The sequence below is a fragment of the Leptodactylus fuscus genome, chromosome 2, assembly GCF_031893055.1.
Source record: "Leptodactylus fuscus isolate aLepFus1 chromosome 2, aLepFus1.hap2, whole genome shotgun sequence".
Lineage (NCBI taxonomy): Eukaryota > Metazoa > Chordata > Amphibia > Anura > Leptodactylidae > Leptodactylus > Leptodactylus fuscus.
In genome coordinates, this window is record NC_134266.1 from 73,788,122 (window position 1) to 73,813,971 (window position 25,850).

A 25,850-nucleotide genomic window follows, 5' to 3' on the forward strand; every position below is an offset into this window, starting at 1 on the left:
TAGCAAGGGTAGAGAACCTTCGGCTCTCCAGCTGTTGCAAAACTACATGCATGCATACTTGCTCTGCTGTTCTTGGAACTCCCATGGAAGTGAATGGAGCATGTTGGGAGTTGTAGTTTTACAGCACCTGGAGAGCCGAAGCCCTGCTCTATAGGTATGCCACTGCGACCATATAATATACACTTTCTACCAATAAGTATTTGGACACCTGTGGTAGAATAAACATTTCTTCATATTCAATAGTTGACACAATACTGCGCCTGTTGAAACTCCTGGTGTATGTGAGCCATCAGTTGGGTGCGGTTTCTCTTCCCAGCACTCGTCGGTCTCTTTCTCCCAATTTTCAGGGGTCTGGCGACTCGGGGCACATTCCAACAATAACCGTTCACCTTCCACTTCATAATCACATAGGCCACTGTCGATTTTGGGTAATTCAGTTGGCTTGCTATGTCTCTTAACCACTTCTGGACCACCATAGACTTTATACATCTGGGAAGTGGTTGCCTGATTCTGACAGGACATACCGGTACATCCTGTCAGAACACAGCAGCTGCACAAGATCGTGCAGCTATTGATACTGGGAGCCAGCTGTAACTTCAGCCGGAGCTCCCAGAGATAAGACAGGGAGGGTTTATTACCTTCCCTGCCTTTTTGATCGCTGTTCATACAGCACTCAATAAGCACTACCATGATGTGGCCGCCCTCTGACCCAGCGGTCACGTAATCCGCCTGTGTCTTACAAGAGCTGCTGGGTCCTACAGGGCCCAGATCAGCTCTAGTAAGGTGTGTATACAGTGTGCAGGAGGCTGTGATCAGATGTCTCCAAAGGTCTCTTATGACACCATCTGAAAAAAATATAAAAAAAATTATAAAAAAGAAGAAAAAAATAAAATAAAATAATTAAAAAAATAAGTAAAATAATACGCCAATAAAATGAAGTTATAAAAGGTTATAGCTCCACCCCCGACAACACCATACAAAATAAAAATTATCATAACAGGAAAAACTATTTTATAAAGTTTTTCAGTAGTACTTTGTGTTATTAAATTTAAAAAAAAGTGAAAACCAGACACAATTTCCCTCCTACTTTGTTTATATTTTCCCGAATATAAAAAAAAAATAAAACACATTCGCAAATAAAAACAACATAAAAATAAAGCCCTATGTGTCCCCGACACAGTATCGACCATTTCTGTGGTACCCCACAAATACCCCTTTCTCGAAATCGGAAAACTCTACACTTCGTAGCATATTGCATTCACCTAATGCCAATGCTGTTTCCTATTTAACGGTGGAAGGCGTGACATATATCACGACCGCAGATATCTTCATTTGCATAGGTGTTCAAATATTTATTGGTAGACAATGTATAGCTGGATAACTCTTCTGGAGCAGAAACCTCTTCAACTTCCATATTCTGAAATAGGACTTCTCTGCTGTACAAGACACAAATCATAGACAAAAATCATATTGTTTTGAAGGGGAAAAAAAGCTGGCACTTTTTAATCTCATACAATCCTTTCGAAGTCCAAAATTTCAGCTTTAGGGCAACCTCAAACATTGAAGAGCTATTACTGAAAACGTATCTCCTCTTCAGTATGCAGAGCATTAATATAACAAAAGTTAAAGAGGACCTTTCATCAGATCGGGCACATGCAGTTCTATATACTGCTGGAAAGCTGACTTTCCCAATCTATGCCTGGTGTAAAGCGGTATCGGTCCCGGTACCGTAGCGATTTACAGCCAGAAGGGTGTTTCTGACACTTAGCCAGGGACGCCCTTCTCTACAGCAGCGCCTATCGCGCTGTACTGTGGAGCGGGGAGGAACGCCCCCTCCCTCTGCTCACACAGCTCGTCCATAGACGAGTATTATCAGGAGGGGAGGGGGCGTTCCTCCTCGCTCCACAGTACAGCGCGATAGGTGCTGCTGGGCAGAAGGGCGTCCCTGGCTAAGTGACAGAAACGCCCTTCTGACTGTAAAGCCCTACGGTACCGGGACCGATAGCGCTTTACACCGGGCACAGATCGGGAAAGTCGATAGTGCACTGAATTCAGCGCACTGTCAGCTTTCCAGCATTATATAAAACTGCATGTGCCCGATCTGATGAAAGGTCCTCTTTAAAGTACATATGAGACTTGCATTACCTAATAAAGATGGCAGTTGGTTGTCCTCTGTACTCATCAAGTAAATAAAACCTTTTATACATTTTCTTAAAATAAGAGTTTTCTCTTCACAGTTCTAAATTGTTACAGTAGTTTAGTAAATTACATACAGTAAATCAATAGTTTTAGAGAAAGGTCATAGCTAGGGAAAATGATCACTGCCCAAAGTCTACAAGGCATTCGGACTCTGTTTGTCTGGATATAGGTCTAAGGTAGCAAATGGTATCTTTGACCTAAATCAGTGGATCTTAACCAGGTTTCGATCGAACCCTAGGCCCTATGCACGGTTCATTTTGTGTACCAGTAAAAAAACATATAGGGTTCTTCTGTCCGCTTGAGAAGTCGGACATCTTCACTTGCAGACAGGGGAGGACGGGCACGGAGTGCAAAAGAATGCACCCGATGCCCATTGAAATGAATGACAGGTGTCACGAACACAGCTAGTGTCCGCTCCTAATGTCCGTGACAGATTTTGAGCGGACACTAGGAGCGGGCACTACCTGTCGGACACCGACGGTAGTGTGAACGCCCCCTTACCATTAAAAGCACTTAGAACAAGTCCACCTCTTGTGTCAACCCCTCTACCCTATAGATTGTAAGCTCTTGTGTGCAGGGCCCTCAGTCCCATTGTGTGAAGTGACTATCTCTTTGTAATGTATCTTTTTGTCTGTACTTGAACCCTACAAATTGTACAGTGCTGCGGAATATGTGGCATTATATAAATGAAATATATTATTATTATATACTGTATACATGCAGGAGTGGGGACCACTGAGCCAATGGGCAGCTGTTTCGGCATCTGGTAGTAAAGGTTTCCACGCGTTCTATGCACATCTAGGGTTTGAGAGATACACACTGGATTATTTAGTTCTCCTGTCTGCAGCATATCTGTAAATCTGATTGCATTATTATATGTACTAATAAAAATTCAATTATTAGGAAAAGAATAATAAGCCAGTTAAAAAAGAGAACATTTCTTACCCACCTCTTATATTGCAAAAATATACAAAAAAATTATGCATCTGAATACATTGATAGAAATTGTGTATTTGTATTTACTTACAATATAAGGTGTGTCTGTACATATACATGCTCATGTGAATGTATGTACAGAGAATACAGTAGGTTTGGGGATGTCGGTAGTAACATTTTTGTCTTCGTTTGTTATTACTTTGGTATGATAATATATACCCTGCAAGTTGCTACTACTTATGCAATTGTTATGCAATTTTTAATTTCTAGATTTTGTGTTCCTTTAAGGCAACAGTTTGGGTTGCAACTCACTGGGGTGGGGAGGAATCAAATCAAGACTGCTGGAGAGGTCGAGAGTAGAGATGAGCAAGTACTGTTCGGATCAGCCGATCCGAACAGCACGCTCGCATAGAAATGAATGGACATAGACGGCACGCAGGGGATTACCAGGTGCATCCATTCATTTCTATGGAGCGTGCTGTTCGAATGGGCTGATCCGAACAGTACTCGCTCATCTCTAGTTGAGAGCCATCAGTAGTAATTATGCTGTGCAGCACTGTACTACAGTCCCAATTTGGATGCTGATAAGGATCCGCAGCCACATCAGTAGCAGAGCATTGCACAGCCTTCAGCAGATGGGTACAAGGGAGATGAGTAAAATTAAAAAAAACTAATACTCATCCCTTCTGGGCATCAGGCAATGATCAAGCTTTCTTTTCAGGCCTCTCATGACATCTTGTAGTGTCACACACCCTGGGGATCACCAGCCGGGGCTTGTGATTGGACCTGAACATTAACATGGTGCACTCTGATGTCATAACGGTGAGTCAGTACATCATGAATTTAATGCACCCCACATAACCGGTGAGGCCCAATCATAGGCTTCAACAGTGACCCCTCCCCATGTCACAAGAGGCCTGAAGAAGAAGAAAATGGGATGACAACAGCAAACCTCCAGACACTAACAGAATTGCCCAGGAAAGGTGAAGCAAGATGAGTAAAAGTGTTTATAATTTTTTCTCCGCTTTCCTGAGCCTCTATTTATTATACTCTGGGGTCTGAGGAGACCCCCAAATTCAATAATTCAATCTCTGCTTGTGAAGCATGCCGAGCCATTGTGGAGCATTATACTGTGTAGGGCCACTGTGGAGCATTATACTGTGTGGGACCACTGTGTTGGGCCACTGTTGCCCTTTATGTGGTGGGAGGATACTGTGGTGCATTGTACTGTGTGGGTCCAGTGTGAAGCATTATACTGTGTGGATCTATTGTGGAACATTACACTGTGTGGGGATACTGAGGAACATTATACTGTGGAGGGTCACAGTAGAGTATTATACTGTGTGGAGAAAATGTAGTGAATCATACTGTGTGAGGAGGCCAGAAAGCTAGAAGTAGCTGGTGGCTAGAAACTCAGCCAGCTCTTCAGATCTCCTACTGGGCTTTTTCAGTGCTGATGGGGCCAGCAGGTTACCTGATGATGGTGTTTTACTATGTAATACATAGTTACATAGTACATGTTGCAAGTAAATACAAAAGATGAGGCAGGAGATCGCTGGCTCAAATAAACGGAATCTTTATTCCAAAATGGTGCACATTGGAATACTCAGTTTGTTTGGACCAATGCTCTACTGTCTCATCTTTTGCATCTACTTGGATTATCCTGACATGTATCCTTCACCATGTTTTTGTGGCCAGCAGCTGCTTCCTGAGGTCCATCTGGAAATTATTCTTACATCTTAAAGAGTGGTTGTGAGCTAATCACAACCACACAAGGTGAGCGGCCAATCAGCCTTATTTAGGAGTCTAGTTCCTTTTTTGTGACTCCATTTTTGATATGTGGAACAGTCCCATTGTGATAGCAGTACCTTGTTTTAATATGAATTACCTTACAGTATTACATTATTAGTGTTCTGCACTGTTTTTTTCTTTTCTTGGCATGTACTTCCTAAATCTGATGGAGGTTGGAGTACCTATCATGGTTGTGCAGGAATAAGACTTAGGATGTGAAAGATTTGCAGACATTGCTGTTTATAAATCCAGTCACATCTTATCTCTATAATAAAGATGTGTATGTAAAAAACTTGATACTAAAATAGTATACTGATACCATCTTAGATTAAAAAGGTAAGCAAAAAGAATAATGTTCAAATAATGCCTGGCACTTAGGGTGTTAAGAACTGAATCTATAAAAAATAATGACAAATGTTTTACCAAGTTGGTCCTAAGGTTATAATTCTTTTACCATAAACTAGGATTTACAGTATCACATACTAAATGTAAAAGGTATAATATGTATCTACATTTGACAGTCCCTGGTAACTTGTCTATGCATAAAATTGCTAATTATCTTTTTTTTTATTTTAGGACTTTCGGCTGCAAAACTGCTAACAGAGAAAGGACTTAATGTAATTGTTTTAGAGGCTCAGAACAGAGTTGGCGGGAGAACACATACTATACGAGTGAGTTTTGCTTAGGGTATTCATACACAATTTTAGCTATTGTAATTATTAAAGGGGTTGGACACTTTCAGACCAATATTGAAAGACAAATGTTATTGTTTGTATAATAAAAACTTGTACAATTTTCCAATATACTTTCTGTATCAATTCCTCATGGTTTTCTAGATCTCTGCTCACTGTCATTCATTCTGCTTATCTTCAGTGGATGAAATTCTGATCATGGTCATGTGATTTACGGTCAATGGTCATGTGATGTACACACAGGTGCTGCTCGTTATAGTCACAGCACAATAATCAGATATCTGCCTGGTAATTAGCTGTGCACCTGTGTACTCATCACATGACCATGGACCGTAAATCACATGACCATGGTCAGACTTTTATCCACTAGAAGTAACAGAATGTATGACAGCAAGCAGAGATCTAGAAAACCGTGAGGAATTGGTACAGAAAGTATATTGGAAAATTGTACAACTTTTTATTATACAAACAATAACATTTGTCTTTCAATATTTGTCTGAAAATGGACAATCCCTTTAAAGGGACACCTAATACAGTATGTATTATTTAACAAAAATGCATTATTTAACAATGCCATAAAACAGTTCTAAGCATGCCTTGATTTACTTATTGATGGATTTGTTATATTCCTCCTTAAAAGAACAAGGAAGTTCAATATGTGGACGTTGGAGGTGCTTATGTGGGGCCTACACAAAATCGATTATTACGGATGACAAAAGAACTTGGTATAGAAACCTATAAAGTATACTTAAATGGTCATCTCATCCAGCGTACAAAGGTAAGACAAGCATTATCCTTTACGTAGCATTCTTTGTAGATGTGAAATGGTCCATCTGGACAAATGACCAAAAACTGAAATATACTAAATGGAGTGTCATTATACCTGTATGAAGTAAACATAACATGAAGGCAGTGGAAATGGAATGCTTAACCCCCTAACAGTCACATTAAAATTGCTAAAACCATCACAAAAATGTCACTTTTTATTGCAAATTTTGAATTTTTTTGTCTCAAATAAATATTACTGGCACATAACTCTGGTGCCTTATGTGCATTTTAATCTATTAGCAATACATCATGTTATAGCCTTAAACCAGTAACATGTTATCCCTCTCTGCATTCCCACTTTCATAATGTATTACATTTTATTTCAGTATAGCTTTACAAGACCTTGAAATTTGTGGGTACGTAAGACTTTTTGATAATTTTTTTTATTAATTTTTGTTTTTGAGAGGTGAGATGAATTATGGCACCTGAATTTTAGGTTTATCACATTTATCATGTGGAATAAATAACATATTCATTTTATTTTAGGGGTTGCTACAGATAAGGGAATACCAGTTGTGTGTTTGTTTGTTTTTTCATTAAAAAGGGGATAGCCACTTAGGTGCTGGTTCTGGTGGTTTGGTTTCAAGACCAAAATTGAGGTTCTGGTGTTAGACGTGTGTATACTGACTACTCCTATACTCCTATACTATATACTTTGCCCAAACTCTAAGGTTAACAATAGCCTTTCAGCAGGATTTCCCATACTTAACTAACCACACAATTTTGTAGGACACTCCATACAGATTCAAATGGTGACTTTCTTGTTCAGATGCAATGCTCAAATGCAGAGAAATTGACAATTTTAGTAGTATGTAGATAAGTCCTACATAAGACATTTATTTTATGCTGAAGAGTCTGGGCTTTCTTTCAGACCACCCGCCCCTCACCTGTTTGGTGCCCGAATCTCCACCTCTTCTTAGACCAATCCTTTCCGTCTTCAGTACTGTCTTTAGTATTTTGCAGTGCCTCCATTTTATCTCTAATTCCATCAGAGTTAACTCTATAGTGCATGTAGGAGAGGTTGGAGTATGTAAGAGCCATTTACACTGGACAGAGGGGTGATTGGTAATTGGCAGAGGACTGGGGGTCTGGCAGAAAGCCAAGGCACCTGGGGCTAATTTTCATATTTATTGAATGGTCAATTTGAAAGACTCTATTTAAGAACTTCCTTCCTTTGTGTAGTGGGAGCGAAGCATATAAATATCATTCAGAACTGACATATAATAACAATAAGAATACAAATACATTTTATTTACCATATACACTGACAAGTAAAAGGGTAACAATGTTTTGAACTTTTGACTTTCAGGCTCTATATCTCACCATTCACTATAGCTTTGAGCGTGAGATTACTATCATCATTTTAAGACAATCTTTTTGGCTAGCTCATACATAAATTTGACTTGCAACTATTTAGCATATAATTAGTTATGCAGATTCTTGTCATATATCTGCATTGTTACTGTTTTGAGAGTGGAGGTGAAAAAATCTTTTTCTTCTTGTATACAATAAATTACAACCCGTTCTCACATTCCCTAATAGCTCAGTGTGTTATTAGGTTGATTCCCAAGTGAAAGGTCACTGATACAAATCGAGGCTCGGCCATGAAAAAGATTTCCCAAGAAATAAAATCAGTCATTGAGTTCATTGCAAGTAGAGATGAGCGAACAGTAAAATGTTCGAGATTCAATATTAGTTTCGAGTAGCACCTCAATGTTCGACTACTCGAATCGAATATCGAACCCTATTATAGTCTATGGGGGGAAAAGTCTCGTTTCAGGGATAGGCAACGTTCGATCAAATTATACTTACCAAGTCCACGAGTGAGGGTCGAGCTGGATCCTCCGAGAAGTCTTCTCCGTGCAGCGTCCCCGCAGCATCTTCCGGCTTTGAATTCACTCTGCCAGGCATCGGGCCTGGGCAGAGCCGACTTCGCATGTCCGCACTACAAGCAGGCATGCGCAGTCGGCTCTGCCCAGGCCCGATGCCTGGCAGAGTAAATTCAGAGCCGGAAGACTCCATGGGGAAGCTGCACGGAGAAGGCTTCTAAAGGTAGGAGAAGAACCAGCGTTGATTGGCCGAATGTATAGCATTCGGCCAATCAATGCTGGTTCTGCATCAAACTTTTCCATTCGAATAGCGAGTGGTACTCGATTGAGTACGAGTATTTCGAATACCGTAGTATTCGATCGAATACCTACTCGATCGAATACTACTCGCTCATCTCTAATTGCAAGTGATCTCATGGCCAGTAAAGAAGCCAAACTTCATCATGAAAGTGTCATGATAGTTGGTAGAACATGAAATGAAGTCCATTCATCCATTCAGAAGCCAAGAAGTGGACGTCCAGATAAAATATTTGAGTTAACATATCGGCTCATCACAAGGTCTATCAGTTCTGGCATGACAAACACGGCAGTAGAGGTTTGTAATAGTGAGATCGCAGACATCAATGCAAGTACAATGTGACACGCATAACAAAAGTCTGGAATGTTTGCCCGAACAAAGGTGAGGAAGCCTCAACTTCAATATCACCATAAGAGGCACTGGCACAAGTTTGCAAAAAAAAGCGTGTAACCTGAAGAGTAGAAGATTGGAAACCAGTGATTTGGAGAGACAAAATAAAAGTCAACAAACTGGGCTCTAATGGGTACAAATGGGTCTCAGTGCTGAGTTATATGTGAGTAGTCTACAGTATGAGTTACTTCATACACTCAAGTACTTTGTGTGGGAAAATGAACAACATAGTGCTCCAGCAGAACAAGGACCCAAAGCATACATTGAGATTAGTGAAGAAATGTTCCAATGACAATGAAGTAGAGGCACTAGATTGGCAACCACAGTCCCCAGACCGCTACCCAATTGAGCAATTTTGAGTAGAGTTGAATAAAAAGCTGTACTTGTACCTTAATGAGAACAACAAGTATACACCAACATTGGGATCGTGTAGAAGACACCTGAGGTCAGATTTTGTTTGAAATACCCAGAAGGATTCAGACATTGTTGAAAGCCAAAAGTGGGTTAACAAAATAATAAAATTTAAATTTAGATTTTTAGGAACAAAACAGTAACAATTAGAGATGAACAAATAGTATTCGATCGAGTAGGTATTCGATCGAATACTACGGTATTCGAAATATTCATACTCGATCAAATACTACTAGCTATTTGCAGTAAATATTTGATTCAGAACCAGCGTTGATTGGATGAATGCTATACAGTGTATAGAATTTGGCAAATCAACGCTGGTTCTGCAGCAGGCTCATCCTTGCTAGGACAGGACAGGAGCAGGCAGCTTGCTGTTATGAGGGACCTGACTTTTTCTCATAGGAATGAATTGACCAGCGTTGATTGGCCAGTGTACAGCATTTGGCCAACAACGCTGGTTCTGCCGGAGGCTCATCTGTGAGGAGACCGAGTCTAAGATTGGACCACAGCAGTCTCCATTGTGGTCCGATTTTAGACTCCGCCTCCTCACAGACAAGCCTCCGGCAGAACCAGCGTTGATTGGCCGAATGCTGTACACTGACCAATCAATGCTGGTCAATTCATTTCTATGAGAAAAAGTAAGCTCCCTCATAACAGCAAACTGCCAGTTCTCTTCCGACTAGCAAGGATGAGCCTGCTGCAGAACCAGCGTTGATTTGCCACAGGCTCGTCTTTGCTAGTCGGGAGAGCTGGCAGCTTGCTGTTACGAGGGAGCTGACTTTTTCTCATAGGAATGTATTGACCAGCGTTGATTGGCCAATATACAGCATTCGGCCAATCAACGCTGGTTCTTCCGGAGCTTGCGGTTACGAGCGAGCTTACTTTTTATCAGCGCAACTGCAAGCGCTGTGCAGTTAAAGCGCACGGACCCCATTATAGTCTATGGGGTCCGTGCGCTTTAACTGCATAGCGCTCCTCCTAAACACTCTCTTCCTGCTATTCGTGGACTTAGTGACTCTCCTTTAGTCAAATAGTGGTTTCCCCTGAAATGAGCATTTTTTCCCATAGACTATAATGGGATTCGATATTCGATTGAGTAGTCGAATATTGAGGCTCTACTTGAAACAAATATCGAATCTCAAATATTTCACTGTTCGCTCATCTCTAGTAACAATGCATTTACATGACAAGATTCTTCATAAGTAATTATGTGCTAACCACTTGCAAGTCAAATTTATTAATGAGATAGCCGAGATGATAGCCTATAATATGATGATAGTTTTACTCTTGAAGCTGTAGTGGACGGTGAGATATGGAGCCTGGATGTCAAAAGTTCAAAACATTGTTGCCTTTTGGCTCATCGGTATATAGCGCCAACATATTCCACCTGGAAAATATAGGTAGGTTAGTCATAGTTCAACTTCAGTGCATATTTCTATCAAGCCATAGAACATTTGTTTATTTCTGATAACCACAGTGAAAGTTATTTAAGTAAAACATGCTAATAATCTAAATTTTATTTTCAGGGTAAATCCTACAAATTCTATGGAGCTTTCCCATCATCTTATAATCCTTTGGTTTTCTTGGATTATAACAACTTCATGAGAACGATGGACCAGTGGGGTAGTGAGGTATGATATCAGTATATCTAGGTCTGGGTTTGGACGCTTTGCTTTTGGGGTATACACTTTTATAAGTTACAAGTGTAGTATGGCGCAGAGATAAATTGTTAGGCTGACAACTATTCTAAACGTATCGAAAAACTTTAAAGAGCCCATAAGAGCTCTATAGAGCCCCTTTAAGTTAACCTGGTTGTGGGTACTGCAGCAGTGTACATTTGATATCTATGGGACAATGCTGCAATACTCACAACTGCTGAATGAATAATATGGCAAGTGAGCAACACGTAGCAAGTAGACTATGGTGAGCATTGCTCTTTCACCTGGACAAACAATTGCTCTGCAGGGTCGGACTCGCACTATCAAAACTTGATGGTCAGTCTTAATGGCTGGCCATCAGTTTTAAAAAGGTGGATACCCCTAAGTTTCTACATGATGAAAAGTAAAAGAACTGTTAAAGGGACACTCCATGATGATACTAGGTAAAACGAGGCATATGGGAATCTTAGCAAGGGTTCCTACATTTCTGATGCCATCATTACAAGTGATATACTCAATAAAGCATGCCTGGTTAATTCTAACAGCTTCTTCTTTTTCATCAGCAAATGTCAGCTGTAGTGACAGAACTCACTTCTACAGTGGATACATTACATTTTATTTTACCTTTGAACAATGTGCCCTGTACTAGGGTTGAGCCGATCTTGAGCTTTCAGGATCGATTTTAAAATCCGATTTCCGATCATTTTGCAGCCAATCCTGATCGCGATCGTGAAATTTGCTTGATCGCCGATCGGGATCCGATCTTTCCTGATCCCAATTGCTCAACACCAATTGTATATTATATATACAGTAGGGTTGAACCGATCTTAAGATTTCAGGATCGATTTTAAAATCCATTTTCCGATCATTTTCCAAACGATCGCATTGTGAAATTTGCTCGATCGCCGATCGGGAAAGATCGGATCAACCCTACTCTGTACGCTTTGTATTGTACTTAGGATTTTCTATGCTGGGTTAAATTTAATAAATATATTCTATCAGATTCCTGCCGACTCACCATGGAAAGCACCTCATGCTAAAGACTGGGACAAAATGTCGATGAAAGAATTCATACAGAAAACATGTTGGACAAGGTAAGCTGTTACTTTAAAGTTCTAAACAGTGCATAAACTAACAATGCATAAAACATGGGTGGAAGCATAAGAAATATCTTAGAGTGCAGAACATAGCTAAATGTCCTGTCAGCTATCTACTACATCTGTACTTAAAGGTTGGTACAAAGGGCAAAGATATTGCCGGAATAATTTTTATATCTGCATGCAGTTCTATATCAGTCTATCTGTATTATGCATCTGATGAAAGCTGTTGCTCAAGGGCTTCAGAGTATTGCACTTAAACATATGTAATCAAAGCCCTGCTTTTAGACTATGGATGGCAACTTGCTTTCACCCTTATTACATTACTATAACCTTTAGGCGGCGTTTACACTTCCATTGGATTATGTCAGCAGTGTCCGTGGCTATTGTCCGTACAAGATTTTAGCTGGTCCGTCTGAAATTTCCATTCATTTCACTGAGATTTTATCTTGTGTCCGTTTATAACCATGTCCGTTTTGTCAAGCGGACAAAAAAATCCAACATGCAGGACTATTCTGTCTGTTTGAAAAAACGGACAGCGAGGGTCCATTATTTTTTTAACATTGAAATCTGTAGGCAACGTTTGTGTCCGTTATGATAGGTGTCTGTTTTTTTTTTTTTTTGTTTTTTTTTTAAATGGACACCTTCTGAATGGAATCCAACGGTAGTGTGAACCCTATCTTACTCAGTGAAAGCAAATGGACCCCATAGACTATAATGTGGTCCGTGTGCTTTCCGTACAGTCTCCGCATGAGCCATGCGGACAGGAAAGTAGATCATGAAGTACTTTTCTGTCCGCATGTTCCATGCGGACACCTCGTGAAATGCACACGGACTCCGTTATAGTCTATGAGGTCCGTGTACTTTCATAAGTTCACTGCTTGTCAATATGTTTGGTAGTCCTTTTGGGGGGGGTCCCCATGTGGACTCCGCGAATGAATTACAGAACGCAGACGTGAACCAGGCCTAAGACACCAAATAATAATTGGAGATTGGGACCTGTGTAACAACATCAACAAGAAGGGATGGAGGATAGTGGTCAACCCACCTCTGCATATAGAAGTTTTCTCAGCTGCCAAGTGCATCTGTATAATATAAGCTGGATAGTCTAGATGATCTACCTGGTTTATTATATGGACACATACACCGGCTATGATTAGGGAGGGGGGAACCTTTTTAATATTCATTTTGTTTTGGGTTCAGGTGGTTCGGGTCCTAGATTTGTTTCTAGTTGAACAAATGTTCTATGAACCACACCTTAATTTGGCTTAAAACACATTGTGTAACACTCTCAGGGATTCTTGGAACTTGTAAATCCAATTTCTAGTTCTCTAAGGCAAACATATCCAAAGTTATAGTGTTTACATTTATAAACATGTACGTCTATAGAAAAAAACCCACTATCATTAAATTAACATTAGATTTCTATATTTTTTTAAAATAGTGCAGCCAAGCGGTTTGCTGAGTTATTTGTGAATTTGGTTGTTACTGCAGAGACTCAGCAAGTTTCGACACTATGGTTCCTTTGGTATGTAAAAATCTGTGGTGGAACGGCAAGGATTTTCTCAACTGACAATGGTGGCCAGGTAAATGCAAAAATGACTGTGTATTTTTTATACAACAATACATTTTATTGAATGTTCCAAGGCAGGGTACAATTTATAAGTGTGACAGCATATCCACTATTTGTTCATGACATGTTTAGTTGGGACAGATGTGTGAATTCATTTTTAAGACTGAAAATGTGTCAACATTATAACTAATTTACAAAATAGAGTTGGGACAAGGCATTTTGGTTCCTTATACAGAAAATTCTAATGTGCCTCAATGTGCCAAAACTCTTTATGTCAATACTGTAGAGACTTCCACGTCACATGGGATGTGGGTATAGGACAAGGGGGGATGGGGGGGGGTGAACTCGAACTCTGTCGCAGCAGTGTGAAATGATATAAGAACAAAAAATGCTCCAACAATCCCAAATGTGGGGAAAGGTGTACCTTACAAATATGGTCAAGTAGTCAAAGGATAAAGGGAGTGGGGAATAGTAGAGGTTAAGAGATAGGGGCCAAGAAGGAGGAAGTTAAATGAACCTGTAGGAGGTGAGGAAGAGGTTTAGGGGGGAGGGGAAGTGGATTGGAAGGTGGCAGAGTAGTAAAACATGTTCCAGAGGAGCTATACTTGGTGTGAACTGTCATCCTGTTTCAGCTCGAAGAGTAGGTCCTCCATACAGTGTATATGCAGAACCGCCTGTAACCTGGATGTCAGTGAGTGGAGGATGGTGAGCCTAGGTATGACCAATCTGGCCACTACCAACAGGAACTGTAGGAGTTTGTGGGTGTGTTTTTTGATTTTAAGAGGGAAGATAGAGAGGAGACGAGGGGCTGGATCATCTTCCATCTCAACTCTGGTAACCTCCTTAATAACTACCCGGACATCATTCCAGACAGGATGGTGTAGAGGGCATTTTCACCAAATATGTAGCATCATTCGCTAGTCTGCCTGGCATCTCCAACAACGATCTGGGGATGAAGGGAAGGTCTCATGTAGTACAGAAGGGACTTTGTACCAGTGGGAGACAATTTTCAATTTTTTTTTCCTGTGCTTTACATGAGATGGAAAATTTATGAGTTGCCTTAAAAGTGGAGAACCAGGCAACCCGTGGAAAGACGACATCCAATTCCCGTTCAGAGATTGTTATGTATACCAGTACTAAGTTATTAGATGGATATACAAACAGGCTGTATATAATTGAGATAGGGTGGGTTGGCACTGAAGTCTGTTCATTGAAAATCCCAGAAAGAGAGCAGGAGAGACTGACAACAAATAGACAGATAGTGAGAGAAACAGAAGGCAAGAAAAAGAGAGAAGCAATAGAAAATGCACAAACAGAGTCATGCAAATACTTGATCACTGGCAAAATGCAGGAGTGGTTCTTTAACCTGCCGCATCATCTTTGCTCCAGATGTAATAAATACATAAGCCATTAAAGGGTGAAGCATATTAAATCAGCAACACAGTGAGATAGGTCAGGTTCATCTGAATGTAATGCCTTTTTCCCCACGAAAACTCCTATATCCGTTGACAAGATAATAATTTATTTCACATTATGCCAATAAGTAGTCTGGAGCACCACGTGCAGCTGCTTTGATCCAAACTGCTACTCCCCCACACACTTGTGCAAGTGCCCTAAAAAAATCTGAGTTACAGTCCTATGAAAAAGTTTGGGCACCCCTATTAATCTTAATCATTTTTAGTTCTAAATATTTTGGTGTTTGCAACAGCCATTTCAGTTTGATATATCTAATAACTGATGGACACAGTAATATTTCAGGATTGAAATGAGGTTTATTGTACTAACAGAAAATGCGCAATATGCATTAAACCAAAATTTGACCGGTGCAAAAATATGGACACCTCAACAGAAAAGTGACATTAATATTTAGTACATCCTCCTTTTGCAAAGATAACAGCCTCTAGTCGCTTCCTGTAGCTTTTAATCAGTTCCTGGATCCTGGATGAAGGTATTTTGGACCATTTCTTTCTACAAAACAATTCAAGTTCAGTTAAGTTTGATGGTCGCCGAACATGGACAGCCCGCTCTCAAATGATCTGAAAACAAAGATTGTTCAACATAGTTGTTCAGGGGAAGGATACAAAACGTTGTCTCAGAGATTTAACCTGTCAGTTTCCACTGTGAGGAACATAGTAAGGAAATGGAAGACCACAGGGACAGTTCTTGTTAAGCCCAGAAGTGGCAGGCCAAGAAAAATATCAGAAAGGCAGAGAAGAAGAATGGTGAGAACAGTCAAGGACAATCCACAGACTACCTCCAAAGAGCTGCAGCATCATCTTGCTGCAGATGGTGTCACTGTGCATCGGTCAACTATACAGCGCACTTTGCACAAATAGAAGCTGTATGGGAGAGTGATGAGAAAGAAGCCGTTTCTGCACGTACGCCACAAATAGAGTTGCCTGAGGTATGAAAAAGCACATTTGGACAAGGCAGCTTCATTTTGGAAACAAAAATTGAGTTGTTTGGTTATAAAAAAAGGCGTTATGCATGGCGTCCAAAAAGAAACAGCATTCCAAGAAAAACACATGCTACCCACTGTAAAATTTGGTGGAGGTTCCATCATGCTTTGGGGCTGTGTGGCCAATGCCGGCATCGGGAATCTTGTTAAAGTTGAGGGTCGCATGGATTCCACTCAGTATCAGCAGATTCTTGAGAATAATGTTCAAGAATCAGTGACGAAGTTGAAGTTACGCCGGGGATGGATATTTCAGCAAGACAATGATCCACTTCTGGGCTTAACAAGAACTGTCCCTGTGGTCTTCCATTTCCTTACTATGTTCCTCACAGTGGAAACTGACAGGTTAAATCTCTGAGACAGCTTTTTGTATCCTTCCGCTGAACAACTATGTTGAACAATCTTTGTTTTCAGATCATTTGAGAGTTGTTTTGAGTAGCCCATGATGCCACTCTTCAGAGGAGATTCAAATAGTAGAACAACTTGCAATTGGCCACCTTAAATACCTTTTCTCATGATTGGATACACCTGGCTATGAAGTTCAAAGCTCACTGAGGTTACAAAACCAATTTTGTGCTTCAGTAAGTCAGTAAAAAGTAGTTAGGAGTATTCAAATCAATAAAATGATAAGGGTGCCCATACTTTTGCACCGGTCAAATTTTGGTTTAATGCATATTGCACATTTTCTGTTAGTACAATAAACCTCATTTCAATCCTGAAATATTACTGTGTCCATCAGTTATTAGATATATCAAACTGAAATGGCTGTTGCAAACACCAAAATATTTAGAACTAAAAATGATTAAGATTAATAGGGGTGCCCAAACTTTTTCATAGGACTGTATTAGCAATGGCAACTTGTCATGACTCATTACTTTATCAGACAAATACTTTTAATAAGATTTTTTAAAGTAAAATTCATGAGCAAAGCTGTTTTTATTGGCCAAGAATTGAGATCAATGATGGTGGCAGCGAGAGCTGATGTCCTCTGTCAAGAACTTGCACAACATCAACCGGGTGGCAATAAATTATTAGGTTCTCATTGGAACATGACATTAAAGATAATTTGTAACAAGGTTAGCATTGATTTTCTGCACCTCTACAAAGCAATATTGCAATAAAGTTTAATGTGCAACGTGGCTATATCTTTAAGTTACATCAAAGAGCTGTTTTATTACTAACCTTTGTGCTGAAATCAATGCGTTTTTATACTCTCATAAAAGTTTATAAGAAAATGTCCTTTACTAATATGTTTCTGTTCCCATCTGCAGCTTGAAGGTATTTTGTCAAAACATAGAAACAAAATTCTTATTTGATAGAACTTTTTACTTGGCACAAATGTTCTATCCTTCAGTCTTAAAAATGGACACATTTATGACTCTATTAATTGAATAGATGGGATCCATAAGAGCCAAAAAAAAAAAAAAGTTTTCAAATACATTTTGCATTCAAGAATTATGTATGGATTTGTAATATGTCACCTAAAGAGTTTCTTTAAGTTACACTATAAAGTATCAAGTGCTTCTGATTTTACTGCCATTGAAAAGATTATAGCAGTATGTATCACTTTCCATGATACAAAAATATTCTCTCTTAGTAGTACTGCTTTAGAGCAGAATACACTGCCTATTCAAGGTATCATTCCACGCAGTGGCATAACTAGGAATGGCGAACTAAGAAAGGCATTCCTACACACACTATTATGCCCCATAGTGGCCCCTGTACACAGTATTAATGCCCCATATTGGCCCCTGCACACAGTATTATGTCCCATAGTGGCCCCTGTACACAGTATTATTCCCCATAGTGGCCCCTGTACACAGTATTATGTCCCATAGTGGCCCCTGTACACAGTATTATGTCCCATAGTGGTCTCTGCACACGGTATTATTTACTGTAATACATAATACTTACTATAATAAGTTTGCTGCCTTGGGAAGAAGGGGTTACAATGCCACATTCAGAGTCAGTGAAGAATGATCTCACAATTCTCACTTAAAACACTCTTCACTGACACTGAATGTGGCACTTGTAACCCCCTCTTCCCCAGGCAGAAGAAAGAGCAGCAGGCAGCTGCCAGCATAGTACTGTGTGCTGTACAGTCTGCCCTGCACACATGGGTTCACCTCACCAGTCTCCACTCACTCTCCAGAAGGCCTCAGCACTGTGCTGCTCTCTCCATAAAATGAATCCCCCAAACATTTATCTTCTTCCTTCGCGATGTCTCCACTCCCCCCTCCCATTTTCAGGATGCATGCTGAAGCCCTCTCCCTCCAGGACTCCGACACCTTAGGGGCCCCGGGCCTCAAAAAGTAAAATGCATTTTTTATTTCTTTTTTGAGCATATTAACTATTGAGGGGGCCCAGGTCCCCTAAGGTGTTGGGCCCTGTGGCAGCTGCTACCATTGCTACTGTGGTAGTTATGACACTGATTCAATGTCACTGTTTCATGGAAAGCTTATGGGCCTGTAGAAAAACCCCATAGATTTGCTCATGTACAGTACATTTAGTTGTATGACAAATAATTGACTTCAATTGTTCTTCATTTAGTACTGATGTTTTAAGAATTAGGTGTACAAAATTGTCAGTATTACAAAAGTACAAAAAAGTAGCTATCCTGAAGATACATTATAGTCTATATAAATTGGTAAATATAAAATATAATATAGAAAATATATTATAAAAATAAATATATAAATTTAGCATATTTTTTTTTTTTTTTTTGTAAAACATTTGCATTTATTGTATTATTTTCTTGTACCGGATCATCAGTTTAATGCATGATCTGCTTTTATGTTTTTACTTTGTGAGTCTATGGACATTTCCTTCAGTCTTTAAAATAAAGACAAATGTTTTTTTAAATTTTAATGAAAAATTGGATTCAAACCCTGGTCTATGTTTTTAGGAGAGAAAGTTTGTAGGAGGATCAGGACAGATAAGTGAAAAGATAATGGCGCGTCTCCATGATCGAGTGAAGTTAGAGAGGCCAGTAATCAGGCTCGATCAGTCTGGGGAACTTGTCATTGTGGAGACATTAAATCATGAAGTCTACCAGGTAAATAAGTCAATTTTTACAAATACAACTTTATTTCATAATGTTATTTATAATCTAAGAATACAAATATCATACAGTGGTGAAAACTAATTAAATATATATGGTAAGGGTACATGATATGGTTTTCAAAAGTTTGATTTATGGAAAAGTGTATTTTTTTTCAATCACAAACTGTATATTACAATTGTACAATAAAAAGCTTAAACTTGTGATCTGAAATGCAAACATTTGATTTGTAAATACATGGAAAATAGGGAGATATATATCTACATAGGCTTACTAACTCACCCTACTGGTTACTAACCTATAACATTCTATTTGTATATTATTTACATATGAAATGTGATTGGTAAATCAAATACTATGGCAATAAAAGGCGAAACCCCAGTATTACTTAAAGGGGCTCATTCAATGGGAAAAGTCATTTTCAACTAAGCACATACTTGCATAGCCTTTAGAAAGGCTATTTCACATGTATCTTTTGTATGTAAATTGCCTCAGTATTTGAATGAGTCAGTTTTTATTCATATACTAATTAGGCTCCAGCGTGCACTGGAAGTTCTCAGCGAGCACTCTCTCTGCTATTCTCTATGTATGTGTGTGCAAGCAGGGAAATGAGTCATCATCGTCATCATCATCATCAGCCTTTGCTGTACACACACATAGCTGAGAATAGCAGAGGGTGCTCACAGACACTTCTGGGGTGCATGCTGGGAACTAATCAGCATATGAATAAAAACAGGCTGATTCAAAAACTACTGAGGCGATTAGCAGATAAAAGGTATGTATAGAATAGCCTTTCTAAAGGCTATGCAAGTATATTCTTAGATAAAAATGACTTTTCCCAATGATAAAGCCCCTTTAATGACTAATTGTCGAGGAGTTGATTTCTTACACAGCATCCCAGTTGACCTATGTGTCGGTGTGTTGCTTGACTCACTCTCCCTGGGTCAAAGGGAATGAAATGTACTAAATATAATTTGAATCCTAGAGACAAAGTAATGAAGTCCCCAAAGTTTTATGACTTACCAAAATCTGCAGCAACACCTGAGATGAAAGCATTGGTACAAAACATTTTAATATCTTAAAATTAACACAGTTATAGGGGCTCATTCTATGGTCTGTTGGGTTACATGAGCCACAAGGGAAGGTGCATTTCGAAAAGTGCAGGCACTAGAAACTTGAAACTACTCATCCACAGGGACCTAAAGCAAATTTCAGTTGTTAATCGGAACACTATTCGGAGTAAGTACTTCTGCATTCGGTGGTCTGTAAAGGAAAGTGCCATGAGTATAATTTCTGGCACAAGACTGTTATATGCCAATATTATTCCCTTTTTTACAGGGTACTGCCAAGTGTGTGGATCTATTTTATTTTTTATTAATATATATATATATATATATATATATATATATATATATATAAATATATATATAAATATATATATATATTTTATTATATTATTTTATATTTTATCTTATTATATTTTATTTTTCTGGAAAGCTGCTATATAATACAGTCAGAATCTTGCAGCAGTGTATCAGGCACTGGTTCTGTACATGCAACATGACAGCACTATATTATTATGTGGTTGTGTTAGATATATGCTCAGAGTGACGTTATAGTACAGCACATAAAGGGAAGAGGTTACAATAGGTTGTACTTGTTTGCACCATAATGAAAGGATCTCTTCAGCCTAATAAACCCATTTTCATATGCTCTAAAAGCAAATTCAGAGTTAATACATGCGAGCCTCATCTGTTAGTCTGAGTAGAGAGTGGTTACCAATTGCATCTCTTGTTCTAAGGAAACTGCATTACACAGACAACATATTGGCCCACATTTATTAATGCTTACAAATGTAAACAGACCAGGCAGTGAAAATGTGCCAGATTTATTACAGTGGCTAATGGTGGATAGAAAATCTGCTGCATCTTTAGACTGTTTAGTCTACGTTTACACCACTTACAGATGTAGCAAAGTTATAGCTAATGTTTACAAGCAGCAATCAACAAAGCTCAAATGGGTTGCTCAGTATTACAAAATAAGGCTGATTTCTTCTTAGAAAGTGACATCATGTCTGTTGGTCACATGGCCATACAGCAGCTCAGGCTCAGTCACTTTAAGGGGAAAATGCAAATATGTTTTTCAGGATGTAATTAGGAAAACAATGCCTCTGCTCACTGCCTCTAGGATAGCTCCCTTAAACATCAGGCATGACTTTTTAGATAGCCTAATACCATGATGCGGGTTTATTACCAAACTAGTTGTTAGGAAATTGCTTTGATGACAATTCCACAGTAGCTGCTGGAAACCCTGGAGGAAGGGGCACAAGAGACAGTGAGCCCTAATCTGAAGCCCCCCACTGTCCCTTCCTCTTGCCAATCCTATCCTAGGTAATAGGTGGCAACTTGGAGACGATCGCTTCCTATATACGTGAAACACAAAACGCAGACAAGACAAACAACAACAAAGGGAGGTCAGCTAGCTGAGGGTCCAGAAACAGTCGAGCAACGCAGTGTCAAAATCGAAATCCAAAAGAATAGCCAATAGGGAAAGCCACAGGTCAAGAATCAGAATACAAGTAATCAAACAGCAAGAGAAAGCCAGCAAGCACGAGGCAATAATAGGCACCAGTGTGAATGTGAGCCAAGACTAAATAGGGGAGGATGAACCCGTACTGGACCTGACAGGAAGGCAGGCTGTCAGGGGCAACACGGTGGCTCAGTGGTTAGCACTGCAGCCTTGCAGCGCTGGAGTCCTGGGTTCGAATCCTGCCAGGGATTCGCCTGATGTTTAAGGGGGATATCCTAGAGGCAGTGAGCCGAGGCATTGTTTTCCTAATTAAATCCTGGAAAACAGACTTGAATATTCCCCAGAATCCCCCAGTGGAGCGAAAATGGTTTGTAAGTTTCCATACTCCTGCAAAGGCACTCTCTTTAAGGAGTTTTCTTATTCACTTTAAGGGGACATAACTGTAGCATTGCCACACTGAACATCCCAGAAGAGGCAGGACTCTGTGAACTTTTAGTTGGGATTGTCCAAACTAGATAACGACTTTAATATCTTTAGAAGAATTGCACAACATTTTTCATATCGTCATTCCTTCATTTTTTTTATTTCTTCGTCATTCCAGTCCTATGAGGGGTTCTTTTTTTTTTTTTTTTTTTTTATAAAGTACTAAATTTGTAATGGAACCACTTTGAAATGCAGATGGAAATGTGACATACAATGTTGTCAGTTCATGGGAAAACCCTTCCTGCAGTGTTTCAATACTAATACTGTAGGGTGGGAACAGCGCCGCACCTCCCATGAGGTGACCTGAAGCAACCGATTCAGGCGGCACTATGCCGGGCCCCCCGGGGGGGGGGGGCATTTTTGCTGACCTAAGCCAGTCCAGGAGAAGCTGTCCTGGGCTGGCTTAGCGTCATCATCTCGGCAGCCCGGCACGGGAAGCGAGCGGTGGATTGGGGAGGCCCTGTGGATGCAGTGCTGCTCCACCAGCCTCCCCTCACGCTCAGGCAGAGAGCAGGTCCTCTTCCTGCCTGCTCTCTGCCTGCTAACGCCGCCCCGACCGCTCCGCCCCAACCCCTTTCGCTCCGATCCACCCCCTCATATCCGGGGGGGGGGGGCGGCTTTCTGTCGTCCGCCTCAGGCGGCATAAAAGCTAGGTTCACCCCTGGGTAGGAATTAAAGACTCATGTAAATGGACGAAGTACATATCGATATTGTGTGAACTATAGAAGTCTATAAGCCCATTCTGTACCTCATCGTGAATAATTTCATAAAAAGCTGTTGATAGGTTTTCTTAAGGATTCGTGGATGTGATTGAACAACGCAGTGTGGAAAGTCACCATACTGTGTCATATGCAGTACCTACAACTATGTACCGAAGAACCATACAGGGGAAGTATATGTGGATTTGCTATGTGCATGAGGCTACAGGGGGTTGAACAAATGCCAAACTTCTCCTGTATCATTTTGAAAGTAGACAACCACAGTAAATGTAATGTTTTGCAGTACATTATTACTAAAGATGGACCAAGAACACTGATTTTACACAGAATGTCTTAAGCAGTGTTTGATCAAGTATTGCCCCCTAATACTATGATAGAACCCATAAAAAATAAATGTTATTAACAATGTTTTGTTTGTCTTTTTTCAGAGCAAATATGTCATCAGCGCCATACCCCCAGTACTAACCACCAAGATCCACTTTACTCCAGAGCTGCCATCACTGAGAAATCAACTTATACATCGTCTTCCAATGGGATCTGTGATCAAGTGTATGGTGTATTATAAGGAAGCCTTTTGGAGGAAAATGGGTAAGCAGTATAGATAGTATAACAATGCACCATATTTATCACAGAGACCTATGCAGTATGACAGATCTGGTGCATCTTTCGGCCGGGCCCCATGTGGCGAAAACACGGTGTTTTGGCCGCGGCAGGAAACACTACTACAAAAATTACATTACCTGTAAGGGGGATGGGATCCTGGCTAATCCCATCTATACACTGCAGAAAAAAAATTGCAGCGGAAAAGCTGTATTTTCAAAATTGCAACTTGTCAATTATACCTATGGAATCGCTGACGTTTTCTGTATAGGTATAATAGGTGTAGAAGGTCTTCAGAGGAAAACTCTGTGAAAAACACTGAGGAAAAAATGTAATGCGTTTTCACTGCAGTCATTTGTTTTTTTTTTGCAGCGATTCACTGCGTTGCCTTAGCCTTAGGCTTGGCTCACATATGCTGATGTGTTCCGTCTGTAAGAGTCCGCATGAGGACCCGTACGGACGGAACACAAGCACAACTGCAAGCGCTGTGCAGTTCAAGTACACGGACTCCATTAAAGTCTATGTTGCCGTGCGCTTGAACTGGACAGCGTTTGCAGTTGCGCTTGTGTTCTGTCCGTAGGGGTCCTCATGGGGACTCTTAAGGACAGAACACATCAGCACATGTGAACTGGGCATTAGACACATTTGTCTTGCATTACCCCATCAATATCTTGCTTTAGTTTACGTTAAAAAATGAAACAAAATTTTAGCACATTTTATGCTAAACCATATCAAACAGTAGCTGGTACCCGCGACTTCGTCTGCGGTGATTGTAGAAGTGGGTAAACAGGCGCGGGTAAGGTTTTTGTACTGTGTATAAGGTATGGGTTATGAAATGTAACTTTGTATCTTATTGTTGCTGTAATTCTGAGAATACATGAGACTTTTGTGTTGAAGTTAATTTGTATTTCAGCTGCTATACGGTGTTGTTATAAACTGTACATAGTGTCTTTGGGATAGAGGTATTTCAAGTGAATATACTTCGATATACGACATTGTATGATTTGTTATTTTCCACCAGTACATGTAAGTTTTGGGCACAGGATACTCTTGAGCAAGCAACATAAAGTCTGGCCCTGTGCATGACAGTTTAGTAACTCCATGCGCCTCTTATTAATAGCAATTAACCCCATAATGTCCCTCACATTAACCCCTGTGTAAGAGTTACTGATATGTGAGAGACTTGGAGGTAATAATTAAGTATCTTTATTATTGAGGTCTTTTATTATTACCTCCATACACTCACCGGCCACTTTATAAGGTACACCATGCTAGTAACGGGTTGGACCCCCTTTTGCCTTCAGAACTGCCTCAATTCTTCGTGGCATAGATTCAACAAGGTGCTGGAAGCATTCCTCAGAGATTTTGGTCCATATTGACATGATGGCATCACACAGTTGCCGCAGATTTGTCGGCTGCACATCCATGATGCGAATCTCCCGTTCCACCACATCCCAAAGATGCTCTATTGGATTGAGATCTGGTGACTGTGGAGGCCATTGGAGTACAGTGAACTCATTGTCATGTTCAAGAAACCAGTCTGAGATGATTCCAGCTTTATGACATGGCGCATTATCCTGCTGAAAGTAGCCATCAGATGTTGGGTACATTGTGGTCATAAAGGGATGGACATGGTCAGCAACAATACTCAGGTAGGCTTTGGCGTTGCAACGATGCTCAATTGGTACCAAGGGGCCCAAAGAGTGCCAAGAAAATATTCCCCACACCATGACACCACCACCACCAGCCTGAACCGTTGATACAAGGCAGGATTGATCCATGCTTTCATGTTGTTGACGCCAAATTCTGACCCTACCATCCGAATGTTGCAGCAGAAATCGAGACTCATCAGACCAGGCAACGTTTTTCCAATCTTCAATTGTCCAATTTCGATGAGCTTGTGCAAATTGTAGCCTCAGTTTCCTGTTCTTAGCTGAAAGGAGTGGCACCCGGTGTGGTCTTCTGCTGCTGTAGCCCATCTGCCTCAAAGTTCGACGTACTGTGCGTTCAGAGATGCTCTTCTGGCTACCTTGGTTGTAACAGGTGGCTATTTGAGTCACTGTTGCCTTTCTATCAGCTCGAACCAGTCTGGCCATTCTCCTCTGACCTCTGGCATCAACAACGCATTTCCGCCCACAGAACTGCCGCTCACTGGATGTTTTTTCTTTTTCGGACCATTCTCTGTAAACCCTAGAGATGGTTGTGCGTGAAAATCCCAGTAGATCAGCAGTTTCTGAAATACTCAGACCAGCCCTTATGGCACCAACAACCATGCCACGTTCAAAGGCACTCAAATCACCT

The 25,850-nt window shown here is 40.3% G+C and overlaps 1 protein-coding gene across 1 annotated transcript in view; it reads left to right on the forward strand.

Annotated features, from left to right (window-relative positions):
• The window catches only part of LOC142194710 (amine oxidase [flavin-containing] B-like), a 45,709-nt gene that overhangs the window by 6,597 nt on the left and 13,262 nt on the right, over positions 1–25,850 (forward strand). Inside the window, exons 2-8 of the mRNA XM_075264018.1 lie at positions 5,503–5,597; positions 6,259–6,396; positions 10,901–11,005; positions 12,035–12,126; positions 13,574–13,715; positions 19,063–19,212; positions 23,378–23,537. Of these exons, the coding sequence (XP_075120119.1) occupies positions 5,503–5,597; positions 6,259–6,396; positions 10,901–11,005; positions 12,035–12,126; positions 13,574–13,715; positions 19,063–19,212; positions 23,378–23,537 (882 nt within the window). The remainder of the gene's footprint in view (positions 1–5,502; positions 5,598–6,258; positions 6,397–10,900; positions 11,006–12,034; positions 12,127–13,573; positions 13,716–19,062; positions 19,213–23,377; positions 23,538–25,850) is intronic.